Source organism: Carettochelys insculpta, chromosome 30 (assembly GCF_033958435.1).
Source record: "Carettochelys insculpta isolate YL-2023 chromosome 30, ASM3395843v1, whole genome shotgun sequence".
NCBI classification, from domain to species: domain Eukaryota; kingdom Metazoa; phylum Chordata; order Testudines; family Carettochelyidae; genus Carettochelys; species Carettochelys insculpta.
Genome location: NC_134166.1, coordinates 14,107,076 through 14,125,558, shown reverse-complemented (window position 1 = coordinate 14,125,558; position 18,483 = coordinate 14,107,076). Strand labels below are relative to the sequence as shown.

General features: G+C 59.5%; 1 protein-coding gene across 2 annotated transcripts in view; it reads right to left on the bottom strand.

Annotated features, from left to right (window-relative positions):
- The window catches only part of LOC142004045 (guanylate-binding protein 1-like), a 29,132-nt gene extending 10,883 nt beyond the window's left edge, over nt 1-18,249 (bottom strand). Inside the window, exons 1-7 of one of the 2 annotated variants that reach the window (XM_074981466.1) lie at nt 18,111-18,249; nt 7,000-7,057; nt 6,154-6,299; nt 3,209-3,412; nt 2,447-2,574; nt 2,132-2,241; nt 711-916 (exon numbers count right to left, since the gene is read on the bottom strand). In XM_074981466.1, the coding sequence (XP_074837567.1) occupies nt 711-916; nt 2,132-2,241; nt 2,447-2,574; nt 3,209-3,412; nt 6,154-6,299; nt 7,000-7,013 (808 nt within the window). In that variant the 5' untranslated portion in view covers nt 7,014-7,057; nt 18,111-18,249. Of the gene's footprint in view, nt 1-710; nt 917-2,131; nt 2,242-2,446; nt 2,575-3,208; nt 3,413-6,153; nt 6,306-6,999; nt 7,058-18,110 lie in introns of those variants that run through there. The other variant, XM_074981467.1, reaches the window with a different exon arrangement.
- Between the last annotated feature and the right edge of the window lie 234 nt (nt 18,250-18,483).

Here is an 18,483-nt window from a genome sequence, read left to right as displayed (position 1 = left end):
TATGTTCATAAGACACTTTGTACCAGATTCCATATTGCACCTAAAACTCCACTTCCCCCTTGTGCAAGCCTGTAACATTTGTGCTGTCTGTGAGAATGGGGGTGTGAGAGCCACCTGGCAGTGTGAATGTGGACGCTTAGAGTGTTACCCACTGGAGCCGCCTGTCTGGACAATAAGGACTTGGAGGCTGAAGAACCCTGAGAACTGGACTCTGCAGCAGTGACACGCCCAGAGAGGCAGATTAAGCCCCTTCTGTAGGTGAGGAGTCACACAGAAACCTGGGCAGCGGGAAAGGATCAAACCCATCTGCCATTGACTGGCAACTCAGTGTGTCTGGGGCAGTGGGACAGAACCAGGCCCATGGACTAAGAGCTACAAGAGACGTGTGCCCCACTGCAGAGCTGGGTTCCTCTTCTCCTCTTGTCAACATCGGAGCTTGGATCCAGATCAACAGAACCTGGCTCCACCCTCACCTCTGATCCATCTGGCCAATGGATTCGAGTGAGCAACCTTTGCCCACTATGAGCAACCACACGATGTGTGTGTGCGCGCGCGCGTGCGCGATGAGCAAACTATGGCTGTTACATGTGTATAATAGAATGGTGCTGTGTTCTCAATAAATGCGGCGTTCTTGCCTTGTCCCTCTCAAAAGGTCCCGTGTGCTTCTTATAAGCATAACACAGCACATCACCCCTTAGCGCCGCCTCTACCTGCCGGCACTGTCAGGGCTCTCTCCAGGTACTGGTCCTCAGTGATGGGGTTCCCATCCGCCATCAGCTGCAGCGTGAAGTCCCGCACGGCCCAGACAAAGTCCGGGAAGAAACGCACAAACTTGTCCACATCCTCCTCTTCCTCCTGGCTGCTCCCGGCCTGTTCTGCCTTCACCCTGATGTGCTTTGTCAGCTCCGTTACGTAGCTGGGAGCTGGCTAAGGAACCAGGGCGCCGGCTCACCACAGCCTGGGGGGTTGGTTTGGAACAACTCTGCCACTGAGCCCTGCCCGGCTGAAGAGCCCCTGCCCCCACCTGCAAGCAGGCAACTGTTAACCCCCTTTATATGTGGGGAAACTGAGGCACAGGGTGAGCTGTGACTTGCCTTGGCGCCCAGCCAGGGATCCCTCTAATATTTTCCACCCGTGGCCAGCCCAAATGTTGTCCTGTGTGGCCAGCATGTGTGGATGTGCCCCATCCCTAGAAACACGCTGGCGGCTGTGGGCTCTGCTACTCACCTGGGTGACATTTGAATCTCTCCTGGGCGGCCACCCAAGTGCTCAGTGTATAGGGAACACTGCTCCCAGCCCTCTCCCCTCCTTCCCCTCCAAGTAACCCATTAGATTCCAGTCGCCTCTCACAGTGGGGATGGAACCCAGGAGTCCTGAGTCCCAGCCCTGCTCCCACTCCCAGCCGTCGAGAAACAAGGCACACGTGGGAGGTGCGGGTTCTAGATAACTTTCGCTAAATGTTTATGTCCCAAACTCGGCTCTGGAGGGCTTTGTTCTCGCTCCGCCTCTGTGCCCCCCACCCTGTGCGCCCCATCCCCGGCACGGCTCAGGATGCCTCCCTGCCGTACGTAACTGCAGCACTGCTCTTCTGCAGGCCACGCTCAGACCTCTGCCTCTGGGGGTGGGCTGGGAAGCAGCTGCTGGCAGAAGGCCAGTCCTGGTGGGGAACAAGCTCGTCTGTGGTGGGTGGCGCTGGGGGCCCGGTTCCCCCTGAGCTCAGCTAACGCGAGGGGACACAGCTCCGTCCGCCAGGCTGTGCTCAGGCACAGCAAAGTGATCTGAGTGACATGGAGCTTCAATTTCACACCTGCCCTGAGCTTGTCTACATGGTCCTCAGCATCCCAGGGGCCAGAGCTTCCCTCGACCCTCGGCTCTGACGCCGCCAGCACCGAGCGCCCCAGAAATGGACAAAAGGACCCAGAAGCTTCCTGCCCAGCACTGCGTGTGGAGGGAAACGTAACCCCCCAGTCGTGGACACTGCTGAACGGTGACACAGGAGGGGGGATCACGAGCCCCATAACCCCCAAGGACAGGGAAAGGCACAGAAGACCCCCATGCACACCCCATGTTGATCCTGCCCGGGCTGTGGGACTGGGGAGCCCGGGTGTCCTTCATCCCCTGGGAAGGATACTGCAGCCTCTGCAGGGCGTAGCTATCAATGATGCCTGTGCTGTTGTAGACCAGGATGCTGCTGAGGAGAACGGCCAGCGAGAAGATCCACGTGTCCTTCTGCTCATCGTCCTGAAAGGCAGACGTGGCTGAGTGCCCCCAACCCCAGCCCCCCGGCTCCCATCCCCAGACACCGGGAGGGGCCACGAGTGAAGAGCTCAGACCATCTGTGGCTGAACACGCACACCCAGAGCAGGGGAAGGGCTGAGCGCCGCCAGCAGGGGGCAGGATGGACACACACACACACACACACACACACACACACACACACACTCACGTTGTCCGTGTCACCCAGCCCCTCGGTGTCCAGCAGCACCAGCGTCTGGCCGGCCTTGCGGGGGTGGGGGCGGCACCACATCCAGATGCCCTTGGTTTCTGACTGGATGGTGGAGCCCAGCGGGAATCCTGCAGACAGAGGGGGGCTGTTAGCGGGGGGGGGCAGGAGTCTGGCTGAGGGGGGCACATGGGGTTCAGTGCGGAGGGGAGGGAAGGGGTCTGACAGCACCACCTAGTCTGCAGCAGAGCTGGATGCAAAGGGCTGGAAAGCTGGTGCTGGGAGGAGGGGGCGGGGGGCTGACAAGGGCAGCGCTAACGGGGGTGGGGGGGGCAGAGACAGCATTAGATTAGCCCCCATCCCACAAGTGACAGCAAGGGAAAGCAGCACCTCCAACGCTGGCTCAGGGCCGTGGGGCGAGTCAGCACCAGAACCAAGCAAGGGGTTGAGGTTGCCACTTCCCTACTCTGACCACTAGGCCACAGTCCCTTCTGGGCCAGGCAGAGACCCAGGGGTCCTGCTCCCAGCCCTGCGCCCCGGCCAGCTCCAGCAGTTACACCCACGCCCCTCACTGAGCTGGGGAGAGAGCACAGCAGTCCTGACTCACTGCCCACCCCGGCTCTAACCACTAGACCCTGCTCCCCTTCTTCGTAAATCTGGGGGAAGGCGAAGAGAGAGGAGCAGGCTCTGCTCTCCCGTGGCTCGTCTCACGCCCTGGCCCCAGCCTCCCACGCCAGCCAGCGCCGGGCTCCCCGCTCGCCTCACCTCTGCGCCTCCCGGCCAGCCGGTTCATGAGGTAGGACTTGCCGGTGCGGTACAGCCCAGCTATGGCCACCACCACCACGGGCTGTGTGACACCCGCCAGCACCTGCAGGGCCTCCCGGCGCACCGCCAGCTTCCCCTGGGGGCGGCTCTCGATCAGACAGACGGGGGCCTCCATGGAGACGGGGGCAGGCGTGGCTGGGCGACCTAGGGCAGGGAGGGGGACAGGGCTCAGACAACCACAGGGCAGCAGCAGAGGGGGGCTTGGCCAGGATATCGGTTTGATCGGTGTCCGCCAGCCCCAGACCGCGGGGCCATCCATGGGACACACCCTGCTCCAGTCCAGGCACGTCCCAGCCGAGACAATCCCTGGCCCAGCCTCTGCCACCATTTCACACGCGCGCTCGGCCACTGCCCCGTCGCAGGCACAGCCCCTGCCGCAGCCAGAGGCCACGGTGAGGGGCACCATCACCTCACAAGCAAAAATATTCACCCCTCCCCATGCCTGGTAGATCCACCCCCACCCCACAGAGCAGGTCGGCAGCCCCGGGGTCGGTTGAATGTTGCCCTCAGGAAAGCCGAATGGCTCCCCCGGCTCTCTGCCCCAGCGCCAGCGTCAGCCTGACACCGCTGGGACCAGAGCCGTCACCGGCCGGGCCGAGCCGGAGGCGAGGGACCAGGTCAGGTGGGGAATGTCCCCCACGGGCTCGCCAGGGACTTGCCGGTGCTGGGCTGGGCTCCCCAAGGCCCAGGCACTCGGCACCCGTCAGGCGCGACTGGTCCCCAGGTGACAGGTACTGAGGCAGGGATGGAAGAGCCGGTCCCGGCTCCTCACCGGAGCACAGGAAGCCCCAGCCCAGCCCTGCGAGCTGAAGCCCTGAGCTCCCAGGCAGGGGGTGCAGGGGGGCTGTGACACAACAGGGCCTGTAAGAAATGGAGGTGACTGGGGGGGCACCTGGAGGAACAGAATCTGCCCCCCCCATCACCGCACAGCTGGGCCCTTGGGTGGCGGGCGCCGTCGGAGCACATCAGCTGAGAGGCTGGGAGGGCAGCGCTGGGCCTGGGGTGGAGCAGGACTGGGGCTCGGATGGGGCTGGGGTGGAACTCGCCTGGGAGCGCAGGGCTGACTCCTTCCCTGCCGGACCTCCCCACGCCCCAGCCCCAGGCCCTGGGAAGTAGGGAGCTCCCAGCTGGTGACTTACATCTGCACAAGGGATCTTCCCGCTCAGACCCAGCTCTGGGCGCTGCAGAGGGCCGAGGGTCGCTGTGGGCAGTGGGGAGACCAGGCACCACGTGTGAAAAAGCCCACAGGGAGTGAGGGGCAAGAGATGCCCATAGAAGGCAAAGCCCCAAATAGCCGGGCTGGCCCCATAAAGTCAGCACGTCTGGTTCCCCCAGCGGGTGGGCTGGAGTCCGGCTGCTGCTGGCCCAGGATTCCCCCCCGCACCCCGCAGAGAAGGGCTGGGGGTGCAGTTTGCAAAATGGCAGCAAAATCCAAACGTTCCCACCTCCCGGTGCCTAGACTGGGGCGGGAGACGGGGCAGTTCCCAGGCCGCTGCTTTCAACCAAAGAAACCTTCCCTCTCCCCCACCCTGCCCTGCGTATCTGCCAGGAATTGTGGCCGGCCAGGAAGGGATGGGAGCCGCTCCCAGCCCGGCAGGTGCAGGGGGAGGGAAGTGACTGAGCCAGGCTGGGCCCTGTGCACCCAGCAAAGGGAGACCCGGCCAGGCCCCACTGCAAACTTAGCTCTCAGCTCTTCCTGTGCCTCATGGTCGCACCAGCGAGAAGCTGCTTCCCGTGGGTGGATGTGGGTTAAGATGTGTTGGGGCCTTGCAAGCACCTAACCTCCCCCTGCCAGGGACAGGAATGGAGCAAAGCGCCTGAGTACAGAGGCGCCTGCAAGCCCTGGGCCTGGCCTGGCCCTGGGGAGGAGGCGACGCGCTGTTAGTGTTTGGCTCTGTGACTTGGGTCCGTCTCACCTCCGGCCGTGGGCCCGGGGTAGCTTAAGCAGCTGACTGCAGCTGGGGTTCGCCGCTCCTCGCCCAGGACAGCTGTGCAGAACGGGGGGACCGCCCTGCACCGGGGTCAGCACCTTTCCAGGGCACAGCGCCGAAATCTGACCTTTGGACCATGCTGGGTCCCTCTTGGGCCAGCTCCCAACGCCCTCTCCCCAACCAGGCTCCCTAGGGCCAGGGCCTCTCCAGCCAGGGACCCCCAACAGGGTCGCTCTCTGTTCACCCCCACTCTGGCCCACCCCGCACGGTGACCTACCGGGCTGCAGCCTCCTGGGCCATATGCTGCACGGGTGGGAAGTTGGCTGCCCCACGTGGGGCGAGCAGGAAGGGAGGGGCTGGCACCTGTGCCCAGCCATGGTGTGTGGCTGCTCTCAGGCGGGGCTCGTCCGTCCCTCTCTGCAGCCCTGCCGCGTGGGGGGAGTGACGGGGCTGGGCTCCCGCCATCGTCACTGAAAAGCAGCTGATGAGCCCAGCGTGGGACGTGTGCCGGGGGTTGCCGACCCCCGTGCTACAGGTTGGACCTCCCTGGAAACAAACTTTACCGGACCGCGGGAAAACGATCTACGCAGCCCCAAAGTAGCTCATTTTAGCTCTGCGACAGGACAAGCCCCCCAACGGTGGAGGTGCCAAATACACTGGGGCTCTGTGGGTGGGTGTGGTCATCCGCCACGGGCCAGGGAGCCAGACCGGCTTCCCCCACCCTCTCTCCTCCCGGCTGCTGGGCCTGTGCGACTGGCTGTCAGGGGCCCTGGCAGGAGCGGGGCTGAGCTGGGGAGGGCTCACCCGTTGGGCTAAGGGGTTCAGGGTTCCCGTGCCACAGCTCCCTCCACTTCTACAAAGTCTCCCGCGCCCTGGGCTCAGGCCCACGCCCAGGCCATGACCAGCTGGAGGGCTCTCCGGGAGAGCCGCAGGCTGACACCCCCCAGAGCTCACCGGAGCGGGAGCCGCCTGGCACAGGGGAGGTCCCAGCTGCGGGAAGCTGCCGGGCGCTCGGAGGCCGGCTACTGGGGGTTCCTACCTGCAGGCCTGGTACTCTGCGACTGTCAGCACTGCAGCCCCCGCCTGCCTCTTGCTGAGAGCTGCTGGATGGCACAAGAAAAGAAAAGTGAAACTGCCTTTCAGAGCGTTCTCAGGCACGGCTCAAACTCTCGCATGATGTAAACAAGGGAAACGAGCTGAAACGCTGCCAACTGACAACTGAATAGGCCCTGAGAAGCCAGTTCCCTGCCAGCTGCTCTGCCCCCCACCTGCCCCCTACACCTCGAAGAAGTCACATGTCCAACACTGTTTGCCCCCGTGGTTCGCTTTAGGGATAACGCAGCCGACACGCACAGGAAGGGCTGTTGGAAACTGCCCAGGAGGCCCCAGGCTAAAGTGAGGGAAGGGCCCAGCTCTGAATCACACATGGCCAGACACACGCCAGCCCCGCCCGCCACCATTCTGTGGCTAAGCGGATGCAGAGCCGGAGCCAGCAGCAAATGCGGTCCCCTCCCCTCCCACAACTCCACAAACAACCCTGTGGTGGGTTCAAACCAGGCCACCCCCCAGCAAACAGCCACAGCATCAGCAGGTGCACATGGGCTTTATTTGGGGTTACCACAGAATCTAACATCAACCACACTGTAAGGGGCTCCTGTACCTGCCCATCTACTGATACAACATATGCCATCATGTGCCAGCAATGCCCTACTGCAATTTACATTGGCCAAAATGGACAGTCTCTACGTAAAAGAATAAATGGACATCAATCATACATGAGGAATGGTAACGTACACGAACCTGTGGGAGAACATTTCAATCTCCCTGGACACTCAGGAACAGTTTAAAAGTAGCCGTCCTACAACAAAGAAATTTCAGAAATCAAATGGAGAGAGAAATCTCTGAGCTGCAATTTATTTGCAAATTTGACTCCATCAGCTGAGGATTAAACAGAGACCAGGAGCGGCTGGCCCCTTACAAAAGGAGCTTCTCTGCCCTGGGTGTTAATATCTCCCCATTAGACTCTGACAATAGTTCGTATCCCCCTGTCTGATCTGACTTGTTTTTTCCTCTTTCGATAAGTACTGTTGACACTGGGCCATTTCCACCTTGCTGAATAGACCTTGTCAGCTCTGGCCCTCCCTCTTACTGGGACCACACTCTTTAAATACCCCTCTGAACCTCCCCTCACTCATGCATCTGATGAAGTGGGTCTTTGCCCACAAAGCTTGTGCTCCACAATATCTGTTTGTCTATAAGGTGCTTCGGGACTTCTTGTTGTTCACGTCTGAACATTCACGCCGGAGGACACCCCTGCGAGGGAGTCGACCTGTACCAGGACCAGCAACTCACGTGGTACTAGCACAGGGGTCGGACCCTGTGATGGGGTTCTGGGGTCCCCCAAGATCTGCACCCTGTCCGCAGGCAGGAGAGTCTCTCACTCAGCAGGAAAACAGCAGGTTTATTAGCCGACAGGACACAGCATCGTACAGAGGAGTGAGTACAGCAGGCAGAGACAGCCAGTCCCATCCATGTTGAGGAGAGGAGGCCCCGAGGGGCCCCCAGAGCCGGGGCCTTGCCCCCTCCTTTGTCTCTCTCTCTCTCTCAGCCCAGACTCACTGCTTCCAACTCCCAGTTCCAATTCAAACCCCTCAGGCTCCACCTCCTCCTTTGTCTGCAGTACAAAGGTGTTACCTGGTCGTCAGGGCTACCCTCAGCAGGAGCCCCCCACCCTCTGTGAGCCACACACACACACACAGGTATCCCCCACTCCATCACAGACCCCCAGTACATGTGCTGCTCCTGGCTCCTCCACCCACCCCCCCACCCCCCATGCAGCATGGGACTGGGCCGGCTTGGCCTGGGGCTGGAGCTGATTTCCAGGAAGAACCCTACTGCTGGGCTGTAGCCCATGTTGTGATGGAGTGGGGGGAGTGCATGTGTGAGTCAGGCTGGATGTCTGAGCAAGCAGCAGCTCCCAGTGGCTAAGGATGACCCTGGGGCTACAACTGGCAGGTGACCCCTCTGCCTGAACAAAGAGCAGGGAGGAGCTGAGCTGGGTTTTTGAATCGGGGCGCGGGAGTTAGAGGCTAGGAAGAGGGAGAGCTGGAAGGCAGCCAGCCTGAGTAGGGGGCTACACCCCAGAGGGGCACCCCTCGGGGTCTTCTCCCCAGGACAGGTTGGAAGGACTGTCTCTGGCTGCTATGCTGTTGCTTCTGTGAGAAACTGGACATCTGTTGCCTAATAAACCTGCGGTTGTACCTGCTGAGTGAGAGTCTCTCCTGCCAGCGGACGGGGTGCAGTGCAGGGGGACCCCTGAACCCCATCACACTGGTGTCAGAAGTGGGATGCACTGCACCCACGGATGAGCTCCCAGCAGTGGCTGACTGAGCACCAGAGAAGGAAGGAGTCTCACAAGAGCCAGAGGGGGAACAGAGCCATTCCTGCAGCTGCTGCTGGTGAGTGGATAACCCGGGAGATAGCGGGGAGATGGATTATACCCGACTCCTGAAGGCAGAGCTAGCGGGGCTGTGCAGAGAGAGGGGCCTGACCGTGGGGAAGGCGACCAAGGCCCAGCTGATTGCACAGCTGGAAGAGAATGACCGATCCGGGGGGGCAGAGCCTGTCCCGGCAGAAAGTGGCCGGTCAGCCTCGGGAAGCGTTTCGGATTCTCCGACAGGAGCAGGGGCTCGACGCCGTCAGACAGACATGGTGCCCGCCAGGTCGCACTCAGCTAGCGGTGGTCCATCGCGGGCAGAGTCCCCCGCCGCAGAGCTGCGACGGCTGGAACTCGAGGTGAAATTAAAGGAACTGGAGCACCAGGAATGGGAAAGAGAGCGTGAGCACGAGCGCCAGGAACGAGAAAGAGAGCGTGAGCACGAGTGCCAGCTACAAGAGACACAGCGGGAAGAGAGAGAGCGAGAGCGTGAGGAGAGAGAGTGAGACCGGGAGCATGAGCAAACCATAGCAGAGGCGAGACGCCAAGAGGCCCCAGCTGCCGTAAGCGCGGAGAGGGCCAGACGGCTCGGGGTGGCCAGTCACTTGGAGACGCGTGTGCTGGCCCAGTGTCAGGACCCAGGGGACATGGACGAGTTCCTTACCGCCTTTGAGCGAGCCTGTGAGTTGCATGAGGTTCCCCCAGATGAGTGGCTCCGGCACCTCACCCCCTTGCTGGGCCAGAAGGGCGCAGCGGTGCTCAGCCAGCTGGTGGGGCTGCAGCCTGGGGACTATGAACGGTTCAAACAGGCCCTGCTGCATAAGTTCGGGCTGACTCCGGAGATGTACAAGAAGAAGTTCCAGGAGGCGCAGAAGAGGCCAGAGGAAACCCACGTAGATACAACCGCCCGCCTGGTGCAATACTACCAGAAGTGGGCGTTCGGAATGGGAGTCTAGTCCGTAGAGGACCTGATCGAGCTGGCGGTCATGGAGCGATTCTACGAGATGTGCGCACCTGACCTGAGGGTGTGGCTCGTGGACCGGAAGCCAGGGGACTCACATGATGCAGGGAAACTGGCAGATGACTTCACAAACAGCCGAGCCAGGTTTGAAAGTGAGCCCCACAAAGAGAGGGAGGCTCAGAGAAGAGTGGGAGGGGACGGCCTCTCCTGAAGGGGAGTCAGTGGTACAGTATGTACTGACCTTCCGGGAAAAACTCACCGAGCTCATGGGCCTGGCCAGGGAGAACCTCTCCATGGCCCAAAGGAAGCAAAAGGTCTGGTATGACCGTAACGCCAGGGCCCGAGCCTATGCCACCGGGGATCAAGTGATGGTCCTTGTACCTGTGCGGCGGAACAAGCTGCAAGCGGCCTGGGATGGGCCCTTCAAGGTTGTCAAACAGCTAAATGACGTGAATTATGTGGTGGAACTGTCGAACCGGGCCCACAGCCACCGGGTCTATCATGTGAACATGATGAAACCTTACTGGGACAGACAGAACTTGGTGCTGGCCGTGTGCAGACACTGGGAGGGGCAGGGGGATGATCCCTTGGTGGATTTACTCACAAGGACTGGAGCCGGCTCCTTGCTGGAGTCTATTCCCCTCTCAGACCAGCTGACCCCTGCCCAGCAGACGGAGATCAAGGAGGTGCTGCATTCGCATCAACAGCTGTTCTCGGACAGACCCGGACACACTGACCTGGCTGTCCACCGAATAGAGACAGGCACCCACGCCCCTATCAAGTGTGTGCCATTCAGAGCCACAGGGAGGACGGCTCAGGACATAGAGCGGGAGGTTGAAGACATGCTGGCTCTGGGGGTGATCCAACCCTCTTCCAGCCCCTGGGCCTCTCCCGTGGTGTTAGTCCCTAAAAAAGATGGGTCTGTTCGGTTTTGTGTAAACTATCGCAAGCTTAACGCCATCACTGTCTCGGACGCCTACCCCATGCCCAGGCCTGATGACCTTTTAGACAAGCTGGGGGGAGCCCGTTACCTCACCACCATAGACCTCACCAAGGGGTACTGGCAAGTGCCATTAGACCAAGATGCCCGGCTGAAGTCGGCTTTCATCACTCCTGTGGGGCTCTACGAGTTCCTGGTCCTGCCCTTTGGCCTCAAGGGGGCACCCGCTACCTTCCAGCGTCTGGTGGACCAGCTACTGAAAGGGATGGAGAGCTTTGCCCTGGCTTACATGCACGACATTTGCATCTTCAGCCAGACGTGGGAGGACCGTGTGTCCCAGGTCAAGCAGGTGCTGGACCGACTCCAGAAGGCCGGGCTGACTATCAAGGCAGGGAAGTGCAAGGTGGGAATGGCTGAGGTGACCTACCTGGGCCACAAGGTGGGCAGCGGCTGCTTAAAGCCAGAGCCAGCTAAAGTGGAGGCTGTCAGAGATTGGCCAACACCCCAGACTAAGAAACAGGTCCAGGCCTTCATTGGGATGGCGGGGTACTACCGGAGGTTTGTGCCCCACTTTAGCTCCATCGCAGCCCCCCTCACGCAGCTGTGTAAAAAGGGAAAGCCTGACAAGGTGGTCTGGACCGAGCAGTGCCAAGAGGCCCTCTGCGCCCTGAAGGAGGCTCTGGTCAGGGCCCCAGTGCTGGCAAATCCAGACTTCAACAAGCCCTTCCTGGTGTTCACCGATGCCTCAGACGTGGGGCTGGGGGCGGTGCTAATGCAAGTGAATGAGAAAGGGGAGAAACACCCCATCGTGTACCTGAGTAAGAAGCTGCTGCCCCGGGAGCAGAACTACGCGGCCATAGAGAAGGAATGTCTGGCCATGGTGTGGGCACTGGGGAAGCTGCAGCCGTACCTGTTTGGACGGCGTTTCACCGTGTACACCGATCACTCACCCCTGACCTGGCTGCATCACATGAAAGGGGCCAACGCCAAGCTCCTGCGGTGGAGTCTGCTCCTGCAGGACTACGACATGGAGGTGGTCCACGTCCAGGGGAACAACAACACCATAGCCGATGCCCTGTCACGCAGGGAGGGCCCCGAACTTCCCCAGGTCACTGGCTAAGTGACCCCGCTAAGTGCGGTCTGGAAGGGGGGAGAGATGTGATGGAGTGGGGGGAGGGCATGTGTGAGTCAGGCTGGATGTCTGAGGCAAGCAGCAGCTCCCAGTGGCTAAGGATGCCCTTGGGGCTACAACTGGCAGGTGACACCTCTGCCTGAACAAAGAGCAGGGAGGAGCTGAGCTGGGTTTTTGAATCGGGGCGCGGGAGTTAGAGGCTAGGAAGAGGGAGAGCTGGAAGGCAGCCAGCCTGAGGAGGGGGAAGCTACACCCCAGAGGGGCACCCCTCGGGGTCTTCTCCCCAGGACAGGTTGGAAGGACTGTCTCTGGCTGCTATGCTGTTGCTTCAGTGAGAAACTGGACATCTGTTGCCTAATAAACCTGCGGTTGTACCTGCTGAGTGAGAGTCTCTCCTGCCAGCGGACGGGGTGCAGTGCAGGGGGACCCCTGAACCCCATCACACATGTCTTCCCAGAGCCCCCCTCCTTGCTAAAGAGCTGGGGCCAACCCACCCCCACCCACCCACCTGCAGCCCCCGTCTGATGCAGGGCTGGGGCCAGATCTCCCACCTGGAGCCCACTCCCCTGAATTAACCTGACCTCATTGTTCTAAAGCCCTAGTTCGAATGGTGTATTTCTCCACCACTGTTGGTGAGGACAGCAGCCCACGCTGCGAGGCGTCACTGAGGGGCTGTACTTATCTCTTAAGGCAGCTGTAGCAAGTAGGGCTGTTCGTGGCATTAAAAGTAGCCTGAGCACTCGGTCAGCGCTCTGCCTCGGAAAGGTTGCTGACCCCGGCTCTGGCCTGTTACACACAACATTCCTACAAGGTGAGTTGCAGGTCTGGGAACAGCCACTCTCCCTGTGATGGGGTTCTGGGGTCCCCCAAGCTCTGCACCCTGTTCGCAGGCAGGAGAGTCTCTCACTCAGCAGGAAAACAGCAGGTTTATTAGCCGACAGGACACAGCATCATACAGAGGAGTTAGTACAGCAAGCAGAGACAGCCAGTCCAATCCATGTTGGGGAGAGGAGGCCCCGAGGGGCCCCCAGAGCTGGGGCCTGGCCCCCTCCTTTGTCTCTCTCTCTCTCCCAGCCCAGACTAACGGCTTCCCAACTCCCAGTTCCAATTTAAACCCCTCAGGCTCCACCTCCTCCTTTGTCTGCAGTACAAAGGTGTTACCTGGTCGTTAGGGTTACCCTCAGCAGGAGCCCCTCACCCTCTGTGAGCCACTCACACACACACAGGTATCCCCCACTCCATCACATTTTTCCCCCCTTCCAGACCGAACTGAGCGGGGTCACTCAACTGGTGACCTGGGGAAGTTCGGGGCTCTCCCCTTGTGACAGGGCATTGGCTGTACCCTCTGTTCTTCCCTTGATGTGCACCACCTCCACGTCATAGTCCTGCTGGGGGAGGCTCCAAGTTAGGAGCTTGGTCTTGGCCCTTTTTATGTGATGCAGCCGGGCAAGTCCCTTGAGTTCCCTTGGGTTGGTTGGTCTCCCTGCTTCGGCCCCGGTCCGTTAGCCATGTTCTAAAGTCGGGCGGGCAGAGCCCATACAGATGCTGCAGCACCAACAGATTAAACAGGTCTTTTGTGGTCTGGGTCCTGCCCCATCTGACCACCAGCCCATACAGCTGCTCCGGCCAATGTTTGGAATTCAGTTACAGTCCAGTAAAAGAAGGTACAAATGCTTCCACCCTTGGCATTTAGCCAGACCACCACAATGGCTGCGTGCCTTAGTTTCCCCTTCCATGCCACACAATAGGTTTGGAATGTTCCTCCTCATGTGAGAGGTTGCAAGACTAGTTACAGGGAACAATGGTGACATTTCAGAGTTACAGACTCCTTCAACATACAATTTATGCTTCTACATTAATGTTATCATGTCACATGGCTTTTTTCAAACATTTAGTGCATGGTACAATTTTACAGCTTTTGGTAGCAGCACCCCTTGGTTACAGCAGTCAGCGTAAGTAACAGAACAAACCCATTGCAACTGTACATTTACGTTGCTCTTTGGTAGACCACAACCTTTGTGCAACATCCTTGAGAATTTGGTATTTTGGGGATAAATGGCTGAGGCCTTTTTTAGCACCATCAAGTTTTAATCTTCTCTCTTGCCCCCTGGGGTGGAAATTTGATCTCTCTGGCTGTGCCCTCCCTTCTAACAAGAGCTGGGCCATTGATGATCTCAGGGAGACGGCCCCCTCCCACCCAGCCTGGAAATTTGCAAACCAAACTGCTTTTTGAGAGTTGTTTTGTGAGTCCCAGACGCAGAATCCACATGGAGGAATCCCTGTTTATCCCTTACTGGCCCACCAGGACCACAGCTCCTTTGTCCTTCCCCCTCCAACTACTACCTCCCCATGGAATTAGAAGTGGAGTCCAGTATAAGAATATAAGTGTTTTCACCATCTGGAGATGGGGAATTGCTGGCCCTCTCCTGCATTCTACAGAGACTGACTGTGCAGCTGTTTTACTTGGTTCTTACAGGGCTGCTCACACTACCTGATAGTTTTCACTTTACTTGGACCAACTTCCAATTCCTGAGAAACTTTTACACTGCCTGCTTTGGACCCTTGCAGAGCACAGCCAGTGGTTTTACACTCAGGCAGGTCCTGGCCGTTAGGAGCTGAAACAAACTTTTCCCCAGGCAAAGGGCTGGCTCTGGTGCTTACAGACAAGCACCTTTCCTGTTCACTCTTCTTCACCTCACTCCCATTTTCTGCAGTCCCCACAGACTGCTCAGGAAAAGTTTCAGGGAAATTTTCTTCCTCAAGAGCTTCCCCAAACAACAGCTCACCCGTCTGCCTCCACAGGGGCACTGCTCCCTTGAGCCACAACCAGCTCCTGGGGTTCACCTACACCCAGGATCACTTCTGGCCCATTAGGCAGATTTCCACATAATCCCCCTCCAGGCAGACAGCCAGTACCACCGGACAGAAGGTTAGGATCCCTTTCCTCCCTTCTGCTACCAGCTCCTTTATCTTCATCAGTTAGCATAACTCCATTGCCCGTCTGTTTTTGTGTCCTGGCGAGAGGATGACTCTGGTAGGACAGAGTCCTCTCACCCCTCCCAGTGACACCTCAGCATCAGGCAAAGAACAAGTACCGGAATCGCCTGGTCTCTGGGATTCCCTGATGATACTAACTGGATCAGACCGAGTTAAAGCATCATCCTCCCTGAGAGACACAGAGGTAGGCCCACTTCCCATCCGGGCTTTAGCTGCCCTCAGATCCAGCTCTGGGATCTTAGCACCATCTCAAGACCCCGCAGGCTCAGACAAAGGATTCACTTCCCTGGAAGCAGAAGCACTTTTTTTGCACCAAGGACCAGTGTCCTTAGCAGGGATACCACTGCCCATCCCAGAGCCATTCCCTCTGCTCCAGCCCCCATGGCTGGATTCAGAGACACACCTGGAATGCTCTTTTCTGGTGGATCCTTCTCCAGCCACCCCAGGCTGGGGAAGTTTTCCTCAGACAATGGGCTAGTTTCCTCATTGCACCTTTTCCAAACGCAGGCTCTGCTCTCTCCCCAGGCTGCTGCTGCTGTTCAACACAGACAGACAATGGGAGACACTTTCTCCTTTGTCCCAGCCCCCCGGCTGGTCTCCACACACACACAGAAGGTGAAGCAGCTTCTTTCACAGACAACTTGCCATTCCCAGTGGATCAGCTGCTTTCCTGCACAGACACACAGGCACCTTCCTCGGCCCAGGCCTGGAAAACTTTCCGCAGGTCTGTCTTGGCCACTAGTAGATGATGGGTTGGAATCGCTCCTTCCCTCCTTGAGCAGTGGCAGGCCACTTGGTTCAGAGCTCCATGCAGTCCAGGGTTCCCTGCCCCCATCTGGGCTCACCTCTGCAGGATTTTCCTTAACCCTCAGCTCTGCCACTGCACATCCACGCTGCCTTGTCCAGCTTTTTTAATTTCGATTCGGTTTCCAGGTGCTGCCACTTCACAGCGGAGTTGCTCAGCGTGGTTGCAGGCTCTCAGGCTGATGCCCTCTGCACCCCACGATTTCTGGAAGAATCCCTTCAGTGCGCCAGGCTCCTTGCAGGTCACAAGCTCCCTGGGCTTAGGCCGTAGGCCCCTCTGCCCTCTGGGACCGACTCCAACAGACTCCCAGCGGAACCCCTTTTTCAGTGTGACACCCGCTCTCAAGGACCATGAGCACACTGTCTTGGGAAGAACTCATTCAGCGTTAGCCTCCTCAGGGGTCACTTGTTCCTGGGGGTTGGGCTCTCGGCCCCTCCACCTTCTGGGACCGACTCCTACAGATTCCCAGGAGTAACCCCTCCTCGGGTGTGACACCCCCTCTCGAGGACCCCGACCGCAGTTGCTTGGGTTCGGCCGCAGGCCCCTCCGCCTTGGGGAGCTGCACCTCACTGCCCTTCAGCACACCTGGGTCTCGCAGGCCCCACTTCTTCCGGGGCCCCCGTCACTTACTGCTGGATGCTCCATCCTCAGGGTGCAGAACATCCCACTGCTCACACCAGTGAGATGGGGTTCTGGGGTCCCCCAAGCTGTGCACCCTGTTCGCAGGCAGGAGAGTCTCTCACTCAGCAGGAAAACAGCAGGTTTATTAGCCAACAGGACACAGCATCATACAGAGGAGTTAGTACAGCAAGCAGAGACAGCCAGTCCAATCCATGTTGGGGAGAGGAGGCCCCGAGGGGTCCCCAGAGCTGGGGCCTGGCCCCCTCCTTTGTCTCTCTCTCTCTCCCAGCCCAGACTAACGGCTTCCCAACTCCCAGTTCCAATTTAAACCCCTCAGGCTCCACCTCCTCCTTTGTCTGCAGTACAAAGGTGTTACCTGGTCGTTAGGGTTACCCTCAGCAGGAGCCCCTCACCCTCTGTGAGCCACTCACACACACACAGGTATCCCCCACTCCATCACACTCCCCCACAGGGGTGTCCCCCAGAGCAGCCCCACCCCCCGGTGGCAAACCCAGCAAAGAGCCAGCAAAGGAACAGTCCCCACTGCCTTGGAAAGCTGCAAATGAACAGCACCGAGCAGGGCAGGGCGCAGGCTCCCAGCCTGAGTGCTGCTGGACTTGGCGGCAGGAGAGAGGGTGGGACCTGATTGCGGGGGCAAGAGCAGAGAAGGGACCTGGGATCGGACCAGCTGCTGCCTGAGGGGCGTCTTGGTGAGGGCCTTCCTGAGCCTTCTCCCCAGCCAATACCCCTGCCCCACTCTGAGCTGGGGCTGCCCCATCCCCCACCTTCCCTCGCCTCCAGGGCGGGGCTACCATGTGGGGCAGCTCGGGCATCAGGATCCCACTGGGGCACTGGGGTAGAACTTGGCTGCCAGGCCAGGGGTGCGGCAGGGAGGGGGAGAGGGTGTGGAGGAGACCCCACCGGACACAATGGGGCAGAACACTGAACAGCGCACACGCACCCCACCGGTGCAGGGACCCGTCGGTGAGCTGAAGCCACTTCCACCCCCTGTGCTGCTGGCGGGGCCCAGGGATGTTTTAAACCACCTGGAGCAACAGGCAGGGCCGGGGGGCACATGGTGGGAGAAGGCGGGATGGGGGGGGGCCACGGGGATGGGCAGGGGCAACACTGGCCACACCCCTCACCTCCCCAGGAGCCATTGCCATAGAAACGCGGCCCAAGGTAAGCGAGGTGCCCCCCCATCCACTCCCCCGTGTGCACTTCGCTCCCTCCAGAGCCTGCACCCTCTTCCCCACCCCCTCCAGCCTTCAAACTCCCTCCCCACCCAGCACTCTCACCCCTGCCCCAGGCCATTGCCAACACCCACATTCCCTCCCGCAGCCTGCACCCCAGACCACGTCCCTCTAATCCTTCCCACCCATGCGCGGAATAAGTTTTAGGTTCACAGTGGCCTGTGCGCATGTGCACCGCCAGTAGAGACAGAAATCGAGCACCGGACACTCCACAAATCAGCGGGGCGGCCTGGGACTCTCTCCTGAGCAGCTACACGAGTCCTCGGCTACCAGGGAACCCTGCCCCAGACCCCACCCGCAGCAAACTCCCTCTCAGAGCCTTGGGCAGGTGGGGAGGGGGAGTCTCGGCGGGACGGGGGCGCAGGCATTCTGAGCACCACCAAAAGTTTTGCAAACCTGCCGCCCTTGCTCCCGAGAGAGACTGAGATCAGCCAGACGCAGCCAGCCCCTTTAGCCCCCTGCCTGTCCTTTCACCAATTACGCGGTTGCTTTAACAGGCCTGTGGCATCTTATCGGCTAACCGCTATATTGGCGCATGAGCTGTGGTGGGCGAAGGCCCCCTCTCATGCATCCTTCGAAGCGGGACTTTGCCCACGGAAGCTTGTGCTCCAATAAACCTGATAGTCTAGAAGGTATCACGGGCCTCCTTGTTGGTTTTGCAAAACAGACTAACTCGGCTCCCCCCGATCCTCGTCACCAGGCATGGCTGTTGTTTTAAGACTTTTGCATTGGCTGCAGCAACAGTCAGAAAGCTCTGGCTACTCACATTCTCCAGGAAGTCCCCCTTGCTGTCTGCTGATTGAGGACTTCCCAGAGGGAGAATAACCTGTGGCCTGAACGCCAACAGACTCCCACAGATTAGTACTGCCGGGAGCTTCCACTGTGCTTGTTTAGCAGCCGCAGGAAGGAAGTCTGAGCATTTCTGCCTAGGCTAGGTCCACAGAGCTGTGAGAGTTTGTGTCTCTTAAAGCAACAGTGACCAGAACACCAAAATTAACAGGTGGAATTTTGCTTCCTGGCTTGGGTGCTACATCTGTCCATCCGTCCCAACCCCAGTCCAGCTCCGGAAATGCGGACCAACCCTGCCAGGAAATGGAACCAGGACCGTGACACCTGTCCCTGCTGTTTCTCTTTCCAAA